Source organism: Excalfactoria chinensis, chromosome 4 (genome assembly GCF_039878825.1).
Source record: "Excalfactoria chinensis isolate bCotChi1 chromosome 4, bCotChi1.hap2, whole genome shotgun sequence".
Classification (NCBI taxonomy): Eukaryota; Metazoa; Chordata; class Aves; order Galliformes; family Phasianidae; genus Excalfactoria; species Excalfactoria chinensis.
The window spans coordinates 8,528,067-8,540,199 of NC_092828.1; the positions used below are offsets into that span (position 1 = coordinate 8,528,067).

The following is a 12,133-nucleotide window of genomic DNA, read 5'->3' on the forward strand; positions in this document are numbered from 1 at the left end:
CTGCTTCCATCTAGGGGTCTGTAACAATAATATAACTGTTATTGCCATTGTGTGTGTGTGGAACTAGTGGATCAGTAAAGTCTGTTGGATTACTGAGTGGAATCGAGGACTTGCTGAATTGTTTCTGGCAATGCTGGCTTAAGATTGCCTTCAGGAGGGAATATTTATTCTTGGCGTGCTCATTTAACCTGCATTGAGACGTTAAATGAAGAGTTAAATTGTTAAAGCCGTTGGAAACATCTACAGCATTAATGCCTTTTTTTCAAACCAGGTATTTTTCTTTTTGCTTCTGGAAGCAGAGATGAATTTGTCATCTCCTGAATTATAGATGACTTCTTAGTAGTGGCTGTTACTCCATTGAGACTGTGGCTGTTCTGTTCCTTTGTGTTAGCATTGGCTTTACAGACATTCCTGTTCTTCAGCCTTTCCTGCTGTTGCTTGTCCTTCGCCTGTTTGCCACCATTTCATTTTTGGTCAGTACAGCCGTTTGTGGGGGGTGATCTTTGAGAAGCATCAACGACACGATCTGTGTTTTTGTAAGCATCAATGAATTTAAACTGGGAGAGCCTCCTGGTAAAGACAAAGACAGACCTCCAGCCCAAGGTACCTGAAGTGTCTCTCCCCCTGAACCCAGCGTATGGATAATGAGCAGAAGGGCAGGCACTGCCAGCTCAGTCTGGGAAAGGGAGAGCAAGGAGTGCTGGCATGCATTACGTTTCATTTCTACCGGTGAGTCAGCAACCCTGAGGGGGGAATGGTGCACATTTGGATCTAAAGCTTCAAAACAGTTCTGCCAACACCGACTTGGTGGCCTGTTTAATCTTTGATAGAAGCCCATGCTCTCTTTAATGTGCTTAATGTGTTTTGAAGCGTGGTGTGGCGTGTGTGCAGTTCTCACATGGTGCGTGCAGCACTCTGGCTACACGCTCATGTTTTTTTCTTGTGCCATTTGCTAAATAAAACATTCATAATGATCCCTATGTTCTAGAGAAAGCTCTACAAGCCTTATTCTAAAACCAGGACTAATGCAGGACAAATGCTTTACTCTTTACACCTCACCCATGTTTTATTGCACATTTACCACCATTGCTTAGATGTCGTACAGAGGGTTTGGTGGGTAACACTGGTGATGGATGGATGGTTGGGCTGGATGATCTTAAAGGTCTTTCCTAACCTTGCTATGATTCTGTTGTCTCAGCAGCTATAGGTACATCAAAGCAGTGGTTGTACTTGAATTCATTATAGTGTTTTTAGTTTAAAAACAGATCTTAATACTTGAATCCCGCTCTCTCCGAGAGAAGCAGTCTTTAAATAGGTCTGTTTAGTACGTGCTTTAAGAGAGCAAAAACTGTCCTGACCGAGCAGGTCCAGCATCACGAGGCTGATGCTGAGCCGCCAGCGGGGCGCCTGCCAAGCGCTAAGTGCCTGGTTCCTCTAAGTGCTTCCCCTTCTTCCGCAGAGCCTCAAATAACGACGGAGTGCCGGTAGCGCTGGGCAAGCAGCTCAGCACGATACGGGCCCGCTGGCCCTGGGAGCGGCTGTGAGGGTTAAAGGCTGAGGCACCGTTACGGCCGGCACGGTCCCCCCTTCTTCCCATCACGGGCCGCCAGCGGGCGCGCTGCTACCAGCTGTGACAGGCGGAAAGGGGCGGAGCTCTCCTCCCGATTGGTCAGCGTGCCTGTCGCTCTGCCAGTTTCCCCGCCCCTTCTAGGCCCGCGTGCCTGTGTGTACGGCCGTAACGGTCGGCGTGATTCCGGGCGCTGCGCGCATGCGCCCAGCGTTGCCCCGCGCTGAAGACTCGCTCCGTGCTGGGCGGAGCAACCCGGGCAGGGGGCGGAGCCGGAGCGCGGGGGCTGCTGGGCCGACCCCAAGATGGCGGTGGGGCAGCGGGCCGGAGATCGCGGCCCCGTTCGGCGGCTCCCCGGCTCGGCGCGGCTCTGAGGCGCGAAGCGGCCTGCGCGGGCGGCGGCGCCTTGGCGGGCGTGTGAGGGGCGCTGTGCGAGCCGGGCGGGGAGAGGAGGGAGAGGCGGAGAGTCGGGAGCGTGAGGAAGGAGGCGGGCGCTCGCCTGTGAGAGGGCGGGCCGGAGCGGCGGGCCGGTGCCGCCGGCGCGGGCGGAGCGGCGATGGCCACCATGGAGAAGCTGATGAAGGCCTTCGAGTCGCTGCGCTCGTTCCAGCAGCAGCAGGTGCCGTCCTTCATCCCCGAGGAGTCGACGCAGAGACCGTGAGTGAGCGGCGCGGGCCGTGGGGGGCTGCTCAGTGCTTCGGCGTTCCCTTCCCCGGAGGCGCCGAGTCGCAGCCGGAGCCGGGCGGGCCCCGCGCGGGGCTCTGTCAGCAGGCGGCTGCCGGGGACGAGTGTGGAGGTGCTGTCTGTGCTCTGTGGCAGCTCAGGTGGCTGCAGGTTAACGGGCGAAGGTTTGTCAATGTGGCCGCCTAGATAACGGGAGGTACGGGAACGCTGTGTGGGTTTCGTTGAGTGGTTTTGGTTTTGGCTGGATACGCTGCTGAGGATAAAGAGGCAAAAGATCTTAAGTTTAGCTTAAAGTCTAGGGCTTGTCTGTCTTTAAGGAATGGATGTAGATGACTGCTTATGGCAGAGTTCGCTTGAAGTCTTGCGCTGTCACATGTGTTGAGCTCCAAGAGGAAATAGCACAAATGCTTCTGGTATCTCTTTGTGTCCTTCCACCTTAGGGGTGGAGGCACTGTAAAGGTGTTTGTTTCTATCTGTGCGATGCTCTGCTCAGGGAACCTGTAGCTTTGCTGGAGGCCAAGGAGCTGTTCAGTGCCCCAGTGCTGCCTGTCGGTTTTGCTTTCTCTAAAAATAACTTTTACTGAGCAGGTGAAAAGGCAACAAGGATTTTAGTGCACTTGGTAAGTGAGTCACACTGTTGCTGTTTCTCCAGACACCAGGGAGAGAGGAGAAACAGAAGGGCTGAGGAGCAGGTAGCTTCAAAATTGACAGTTTCAGGTGCTTTTGGCAGAGCTGATCCACAATGGAAGCTGGGCTGTTGGCCACCTGCTCCCACGGTATGGTTTGAGACAGATGCCAGCTGGATTTGCCATGGTTCATACTGCTTGGAGACTCTCACCTCAAACACTTCCATTGTGTCATTGACGCTCTGGGGACACAACAGATGAAAAACCTTGTTTTCTTCATAAGCAAATTGTTTTTATATACCTCAGTGTTTACAAGGACTAATTGCTGCTTTATGTTTTGTACTGTGATTTTGCGTGGACGTCGTTTTCCAGTCCTTACTGTGCCTAGCGGGAGAAAATCTAATCAGATATTGCTAGGATAGATCATCTTATTTCAAAAGAAAGGCTTGAAAATAATTTGTGATGCTTGCAGAGGGATGTTATGGTTGATGTGGGGGTTTGCATTTAGGCACACCCGAATCAAAGCACTAAGAAATCAAGCTTGTAATTGTCCTAGTTGACTTTGTTTTTTTTCTGTTTAAAAATAGACTGGATGTTTTCAGAAAGCTGATAGTATTGCATGCCCCCAGGAGCTTTACCAATTCAGAAAGGGCACTGAGCTTCATAAAAGCCTATGAAAGCATATTATGCCAATCTTTGTGGAAGTTTCCAAAGTTGTTAGTGAAATACCAGGTGACGTCTTGAGCTGAACTCCTGGTGTTGTTTGTGCTTTCCATCCAATGGGTTGGAAAAGAGAATTGCCTTCCTGTGTTCTTTGCACTCAGGGATCGATGCTCATCTTAATTGTGATCCTGCACAAATAACCCTTAAATATTTTGCAGTGCTTTATGCTAACTTCCTATCTTTGTATCTGTTTGCAGCTGTGAAAACAGTGTTGTGTTACTTGTCAGTACCGAGAGAATAAAGAAATTGGTGAATTTCATAGCATAGATGCTGCTGGTTTGCTCTTTAATTGTTTAATTAAATATGTTTGGCATTATCCAAACAGATCAAGTTGTCTTGTTGCTTAAATTAGATGACTGAGACACTGTTATTTCTTGAGTTGGAGAGTAATCACACTATTACAGGTGTTGATAGGCTTTTTTCCTGTTGTTGGATGTTATTCTGTAAAGTAAAATCTACCTCTTTCTGATCTTTCTCTCTAGTTTTTAAATAGATGCCTCAAATTGTCACAACACAACATTCAATGTTATGTCTGCGTGAGTGGGGAAAAAAAAAGCAGCCCACAAAAAGCATTCCTATTGGAGTGAATGAAAATGGCCTTAAAATCTTGTTGCAATTCAAAAGCAACAACAAACAACTCTCTCCTGATGTGTAGTATTATAAGATCACAGAGGCTGGAGCTTAGAGATGGTAATTGTTTACACAAATGTATTGAAGGTCATTGTGACAATGAATTTTGAGATCTTGATGAAAATAATATCCTGGTTTTACGTTTATTATTAAAGTATTGATTGAATTCAAACAGTTATTGGTAACGTGAGAGTTCTTTTCTTTCTTCAAGGAAGAATCATCAGCAATCACTTATTGTGGTTTTAGTGTGTGTTACAGACATGTCAGGTTGTGGCCTCCTCTCTCTTTTTGTGGTTGGTTTAGTCTTCTATGAATGCTTCGATTGAGCTCTCTGTCATCATATTGCATCTACAAGCTCCTGCTGAGGCACCTTATTGTTTTCCATCTCTGTCTTTTTGCTTTTTCGGACTCCTGAATTTTGGTTGGAGTTGGGTTTGTTTTGTTTTGGATTACGAAACTCCCACAGAGTTGAAAATTTGGTCAGTATGATGTAAAAATTGACTTTAATGAAACGAAATAACGGGTGGACTGTCATACAGCATCCTGTATCTTATTCATCTTACCTCTTGTCACAGAGCTGACCAGAACGGTGTGCTAATTGCACGTTACTGCTGGAGAAGTAACTAGTTTTGATTTGACCATTCTAAAGGCTGTCTTCTTGTTATTGTTTTTCCCACCATTGGAACTGTTAACTTGTTCTGATAGTTAATTATTATAGTCATTTTAAATTGTGACCTATTTCCAGTTTTAATCATTCATTTATATTTATGTTTGGTTCTAACCCTTACATTTGAAGCCAAGGAACTTTCCAGTAATGGGCATTTTTCATTAGTCACCTTTTTTTTTCCCTAGCTTTTTGTGTGAGTGAATGTGTGATTGTAGATGGGTTTTATCAGCACTGCCTGTTTTATTACACAGTACATTTTCTGTGCTTACCGAAGGCTGTAAGAGCTGCTGACCTGCTTGTTGGTGGTGATTCCAGGATGAGTTTTTGGAGTTACCGTTTCAAGGGCACATACGCCTTTTCTAGTCTCTTGGTCTATCCACTGCTGTCTGTATTACTGTATTGTTCAAATCATTTACTGTACTTCAGCTTTATTAGCTTTATTTTTAACAGGCTGATATTTTTTATTTGTTAGTAGAATCTTGAGTTTTCCCGTTAGTTTTCCCAAGGTTAATGTTGAGCTGTTTGGCCTGATGTTTTTAAATGCTAGATCAGCACTAGTGCTTTAGTCCTTTCACACATCCTTAATTCCAAGGCTTAATAAAAGCAAGGTGGATCTTTTTGTAGCCAGCTCATCTAGGGCTTGGAGTGCAAAATCGTCAGGACTTGCTGATTTTTCTTACATTGTTTGTTAATCTTCTTGGCTTGAGGTGGTCTGTAGAAGCATGCAGAAGGTTCAAATCCCATGCCTGTGGGATGAGGCTTTCCCGTTGATACCTGCTGCTTCAGTATCTCCAGCCTTCTGTTCTTGAAACCTTCTGACTGTACACTGCAGGCTCACTGCCTCAGCTCTCCCCTAAGACACGTGTGATGCTGTTGTGTCCCTGGGTACGCTCACTGTAGTTTACCAGAATTCTTCATGCTACTTCTGAATAAACCTTTCTGTAAAAAATCCCTTGTGTTCTATCTCCAGAGACAAAAAATATCATCGTGTTGTCTTTCTCCGTCTGTAAACATATTAAATCTGTGAGCACGTGATATACATTAAAAGTTTTCTTTCTCTCCTTCAGAAGCTGTTTTTAGGAAGGCAAATACCAAACGGCAAGTGAAGGATTCAGTGAGGCAAAGGCAGTTTGATGCTTTTCCTTCCTTCCCTTTGGATAGTGACTCAATTTCTCTTCTTTTAGTTTAAATGGAACGTGTGTAGTGCAGAAGTTACCATCTCTGTTTTCACTTCAGTTTTTCTCTTTTCAGGCCATTTTTTTTTAAATGTTTTTCAACTACCCATTTCAGAAGCAATAGACTCATGTTAGGGGAGCTCTTTGCTTACGGAAATCTGCCAGAGATCGATGTGTGCTCATCTGTTATTATTGAACATTGCTCCCTGCCTTGCCCTGGGCTATATTAGCTGAAGATGAGATCCTCTCTGAGGAATACTGAAGCTTACATTTGACAATATTTTGTTTAGATCTAATGGAAAAAATGATGTTATTTTGTTTTGCTTTTTCCTCATTATTGTTCTTTAAATTTTTTTGCAAGGGAGAAATAAGCAGATGTTTGGGACAAAAACTGAAAGGTTGGGATGAAGTAAACCCCCATTTCCAATATGACAGAAGGAAAAGGACAGGGGTACTTATTCAAAAAAAATGTGGTAATATTTGAGCTGAAGGTATTACAGTTTAATTCTCCAAAGTCTTTTGTCTTAACAGTGTATTTTCAGTTACTATAATGTGTTCATTGGCTGGTTGCTGTTGGCCTTACAGCTGTGTTGACTGTGATACTGTAGTTCAGGGCTGTTGTGATCATTTTCTGACTTCTACTCTAGAAACGCTTGTTTGCTCTTAGATGGTTTTGCTGTTTTTTCTTGAGACAGAAAACTAAGTGTTAAAAACACAGATCACTGATTTTCACTTGGAAAGCAAAAGTGAAGTCCAGCTCTGTGCATCTGTGCGTTCACTCATCTGCAAGTCAATGAGCAGGTGCTTTTTGCAAGTACACACAGAGGTACCTTGGGCTGCGTTTTTCAGCTCCTGGGTTTCGACTAGTGAATTATTTATAAGTAATTTCCCTTTTCCTAGGGGTGGTTCTCTGTTATTTAAGTTAAAAGTAGGAGACTTTGCATATAGTGAAATGAAATTTCACAGTGGCAGTTGTGAGTCTGTCTCATTCTAGTGTTTTATTCTGTGGTTTCGTTTCCCCTAGTTCATATATTAAAAAGATTGAGGATGGAGTAGGGAAGAAGCTTCTGTTATTTATGAGCTTATAGTATGTCAGAGAGAATACTGAAGTTTTCTAAATGAGAGGCTTTACACACTGGGCTTTGCACCTTTTGTAGATATGCCTTCTGTGACTTCTGTTGCTTATTCCATGCTTGCTGCTAGTTAGCTTGGCCTTAGTGTTACTATAAGGACATGATTGTAGACAGGTATGGACCATGCCTAGAGTTTTGCTATTTGGACAATTTCAGAATCATCTGGGGGATTGTGATGTATGGCAGGATTGCATTTATATCGTTACTGCTCACTTTTAGTCTTAGATTTATTTTAATTGTTTCGTTTTAGAAAGAAGGAACTTCTAACTACTAAGAAAGATCGAGTGAATCATTGCCTGACAATATGTGAAAACATTGTTGCTCAGTCTTTAAGGTAAGACAAAGTCTGTCTTAAACTTGTTGCTTTAGCATAATTTGCTACTTTAATATGAATAGCTCCTTCTGGTTACTAGACACATGTAGGCTTCCTCGTAGTTGCTGATTTTAAGTGCTCAACTTCTGTTTAAACTGAAATGGTATGATGCTTGTTATTGCTTGTTGTTGTTGTTTGTGTTTTGTTTTTTTAACTAAGCCAAAATGTAATAGTTTTCTTTAAACATTGGTAGAGTGGATACTTTCCTATTTCAGACAGAAAAGTCAAGGCAAAGAAATCAAATACTGTACCTGATTATGTAGGGAAAGAGCAGGGAAATGATCTCCTGACTTATTAAACTTCTGCTGGATCATTTCTCCCCTTGTTAAACTGTGTATATTGTGTATGCAGTAGAGTTCTGAAACCCCTTAATGACTGGCATTGATGTTTGCTTTTTGCAATGCACATTGTGATTTTTCTGATATTCCTTTATTTAGAAATTCTTCAGAATTTCAGAAGCTGCTGGGGATTGCTATGGAACTTTTTCTCCTCTGCAGCGAGGATGCAGAATCTGATGTCCGGATGGTTGCTGATGAATGCCTTAATAAAGTTATTAAAGTAAGAACTTTTAGGTATTGTGTTAACATATTCGTCTTCTTCTTGATGCTGTGTTATACATGAAATCACACTTACTTACATTCTTTTAATTACTTATTCTTGATAATCTCTTGTAATGCAAGAATAAGCTTTAGGAAATTCTATATGTCTTCTAAGGAGAGCTTTTTATGCATGGAGTTACATAAATTTTATATTTTTATATCAGATGAAGGCATTTGAACACGTCTGTGGTAATTCATTGCTCAGATATTTTTTGCTCAGTGATTCATTAACTCTGTTCTCTTTAAGTTTGTTAAAGATCATTTTGGGATGGGAGGAATACTCCTTTGTTTTGTAAGCATGAAGTTACGCAGCATGTAGGAAAGCTAAAAATATTACTGGAAAGCAGACTGTAAGATGTTATGACGCTTTCCAGACTAATGGCATACTGTAATTCTGGTAGTACTTTACTGAGACTTGGCAGAGGAGCTTTTAGGCATAATTAGGATGAAAGCAGTGTTCTGGAGTCTGTTTATTACCATGCTGCAATCCAGAAACAAGGACTCAGTGCAGACAGCAGATGGATATTGATAGAAGGTCAGTCAAGGTCAAATTATGGATTCAACATACAAAATGAGCCTTATGTGGAACTGATGTGAGCTGCTGCTTCCAGAACAGATTTGCCTTCACCTGTCCATTCTTCTTTATTTTTTCTTCTTGTGTAATGTGCCTGCATCATTAATCTAGTTGATACAAAATGAGGTGCTTTATGAATTTGAAAGTAAGAGTTTTCTTTAGCTTGAAGGGGATATGGAGAAGCAAACAGAAGAGAAAAAAATCTGTATTTCTGTAGAAATTTAAGTTCTTTCTGTTTACTTGGTATATCCCATAATGGTAGGGAATGAGGTGACACAAATGTTTTTTACTCTTTTCATTTTGTCCTGTTCATGTTTTTCTGCTGCCAGGAGTTTAGTACTGCATGAAATGCATATACCACTGAGTAGCATAACTTACTTAAGCAGATGCTCTGAAACAGTGCTAAAGAATGCAAACTTCTTCCTTCTTTCACGAAATGTTCCAGATCATTTTATGCTAGTTTTTCTTCTAAAGATAAATTTTACATGATGGAATTTTCTGTCAGTCATTAAGCTTGCAGTTTGACCACAGCTTTGAAATGACAGTAGTTGTGTGATATTACAACTGTGTAAAGGTATTGGACCTGTCAATTCTGGACACAGTTTATATTTCAGTGCTTATGCTCTGTGGAAGCAATTCAGTCTCTAGGCAGACCTGTCTGGTATATAAATGTAGAGGGGGAAAAATCTGCAGTTTTCTTTCTTTTGTGCAAGTATCAGTAATGCTTGTGATTAATGAAATGGTCTCCAGTTGAATGCATTGGACAGCTAACCCTTTTGAAGCCAGAGTAGAATATAGACACTAGCAAAGTGTTACTGCTCTCCAAATTTCTAAGATACTTCTTCCCTCACTGACTTCCCTAATTCCTGTCTCATTCTCTGTGGATTGCCAGAAGCTTCTGTGCTTCTTTTGTGTTGATTGATAACAATGCAGAGGCAGTGAACTTCAAGAAAACTTAATTTTTAGGGGATGTAAGTGAGATTTGTCTCTAGGTAGAGTAGTCTGGGCACCCGTAGTTAATAGTGAGAGTGCTTCTAGCAGTATAAAGATACAAGCAAGGTAATATTTTATTACAATGTCTAGTGTAGTGTGGGAGTCATGAAGATGTTGGGGATATGATTTTAGGATAGGGAAGTAGGGAGGAACAATGTGACCTTCACTGACCATGCTTTAGCAGTTATGGCCTCCACATTAGCACTTGCCATGTAAGATTTTATAGTCATGAGTAATCCTCTGAGCGCTTCTTCTCAGTGCTTCTTTTCTTTTCACATACTCTAATCCTTAACTGAACTACAAGTTTAGAGCAGAGTAAAACATCTTCTCTCTCACAATGTGCTTGATCAGATCCTGAAACACGATAGAGCTGTTGCCCAGAAAACAGGCTAATGCATAAAAGAGGGGGTTCTCAAGGGCTATTAAAGGTTGTGGTACAAATGCAGCCTCAGTTTGGGATACACCTACCTGACAGTAGGCTGTTTGAAGATGGGGGTGTATAGCAGGGAAGAACTCCCACTGCTTCCAAACACTATTCTTGTATTTCAATGGTCTGTTCATGAGTATCTATTACTGGCTGTTGCCAGAAGGCATGGTAAGTTGGCTGTACCTGTGGTCTGATGCCATATGGCCTCTTTTGGGCAGATTGAGGTCAAGTAGCTAATACCAACTAATTTAAATACCTATATTATAGTTTAACTTGTGGGATTGTCTATGTTTCTGTTTGTTCTTTGTGTAAAAGGTGAAGGAATGTCTTTTGTGAAACCAGAATGTGTTAAATACAGGATAACAGAGAGAGAATGGCTGATTTGTATTTTTAAAGCTGTTCTATTGCAAGTGCAACTTTGTTCCTTTAAAGTGCCTCCACTCTGATACAGTGTATTGATAATGTATTTCATTGCAGGCTTTGATGGATTCCAATCTACCAAGGTTACAATTAGAACTGTACAAGGAGATCAAAAAGGTGAGGTTTGCCGCCTTTCAGGTCCTTCTGCAGTTTACTGTTTAGTGTTTTAGTATATGAGATTGTAGCATTAGTGTAAATAGCATTTTTGTTTGTTTGTTTTTTAAGGTCAAGGTCAAAACCTCACTTTTGAAAGATCTCTGACCGCTTAAAATTATTCTACTCAGTTCTTCCCTGTTGGCCCTATTTATTTAGATTTTTCCACCTCAAAAGCTTATCTGGCAGAAAATGTGTGAGCATTTGGTGTGAACAGCCTCAGTGACTCTACAGTCAAATGAATAAGCATATTAATGATGTTTGCTTCACTGAGTGAGCTGGAATGCATAACTTCAAGGAAAATAGTTGGTGAAAAGCGGGTGGAGGACACTGAAGTTCTTTATCTGCAAAAGCTTCATACAGGGATGATGTGACCTAGACCTGAAGTGGTCTGATATAAGCTTTAATTAAGTTGCTTTGTGAATATGTTAAATATACTTACCGCTTATGTAAGAAACACAAGTAAAAATACTGAAGCCCCTCTTTGTACCAGAGTGCACAATGTAATACCAATTGTTATGTCAGTTGAAGGTTTTTTGTTTTATTAGTGTATGGATATTAAATCACTAATGCTGTTTTCACTGAACATTTTGTTTCCCTTCTATAAACACATAGCAGCTGGTATAAAAGAGAAAATACAAGTGGTGTTTGTCAGACATTAATGGTATTGATTATTACTATATTTCCCTACAATTGATAAACTTCAGAAAACATAATAAATAGGAAAAAAAAAATTTGAATAGCTTTTCTGTAGATGTAGTGGGGTTTTTTCTTCTGCTTATGCTGGCAATGTTTCCATGAAGCTTTGATACACTAGCAAAAGAAAATAAAAAAAATTCTAAACACCTCAGTTCAGTTTTCAAGAGGTTTTGATTTGAGAAGTATTTGGGTAAAGGGAAATAAAGTATGCACTTTCTCCAAGTAGGGAGGTTATGAATGTGGCAGCTCTCAACTTCCATAGTTCTCCACATTGCCGACAATATTAAAGAGCTCCAGTATATCCTCAGGCTCAGAATGTAATTGTGTTCTGGTGCAAGTCAGTTGCATTATTGAGGTTGATTATATAGATAAATGGATACTAAAATCGGAATCCAAACCATTATGAAATGATATATGGAATTTTTGAGGTTCTCAAGAGCTGAAGGTTATGTACATACATAGCTCCACTGCTGTCAATTTTGTGCTGTATTTGTATCTCTGCAAGTGTTCCAGTGATTTTTAGATTCTCATATCATCAGTTTCTTTGTTGGTTGATGACTGTGTCTGTGATATTTTAAGCTGATTTCAGCAGAATGGAAATCTCAGACATTTCCTTCTCTTTTTTTGGTTTTTATTATTCATTTTGGGTCACTTGGAAAATGAATAATACCAACTGTAAAAATAAAGACA

General features: G+C 41.3%; 1 protein-coding gene across 3 annotated transcripts in view; it reads left to right on the forward strand.

Annotated features, from left to right (window-relative positions):
* Nucleotides 1–1,844: 1,844 nt before the first annotated feature.
* The window catches only part of HTT (huntingtin), a 76,542-nt gene continuing 66,253 nt past the window's right edge, over nucleotides 1,845–12,133 (forward strand). For all 3 annotated transcript variants that reach the window (XM_072334394.1, XM_072334395.1, XM_072334396.1), the window contains exons 1-4: nucleotides 1,845–2,224; nucleotides 7,456–7,539; nucleotides 8,016–8,136; nucleotides 10,649–10,708. In XM_072334394.1, coding sequence (XP_072190495.1) covers nucleotides 2,124–2,224; nucleotides 7,456–7,539; nucleotides 8,016–8,136; nucleotides 10,649–10,708 — 366 coding nt within the window. In that variant the 5' untranslated portion in view covers nucleotides 1,845–2,123. The remainder of the gene's footprint in view (nucleotides 2,225–7,455; nucleotides 7,540–8,015; nucleotides 8,137–10,648; nucleotides 10,709–12,133) is intronic.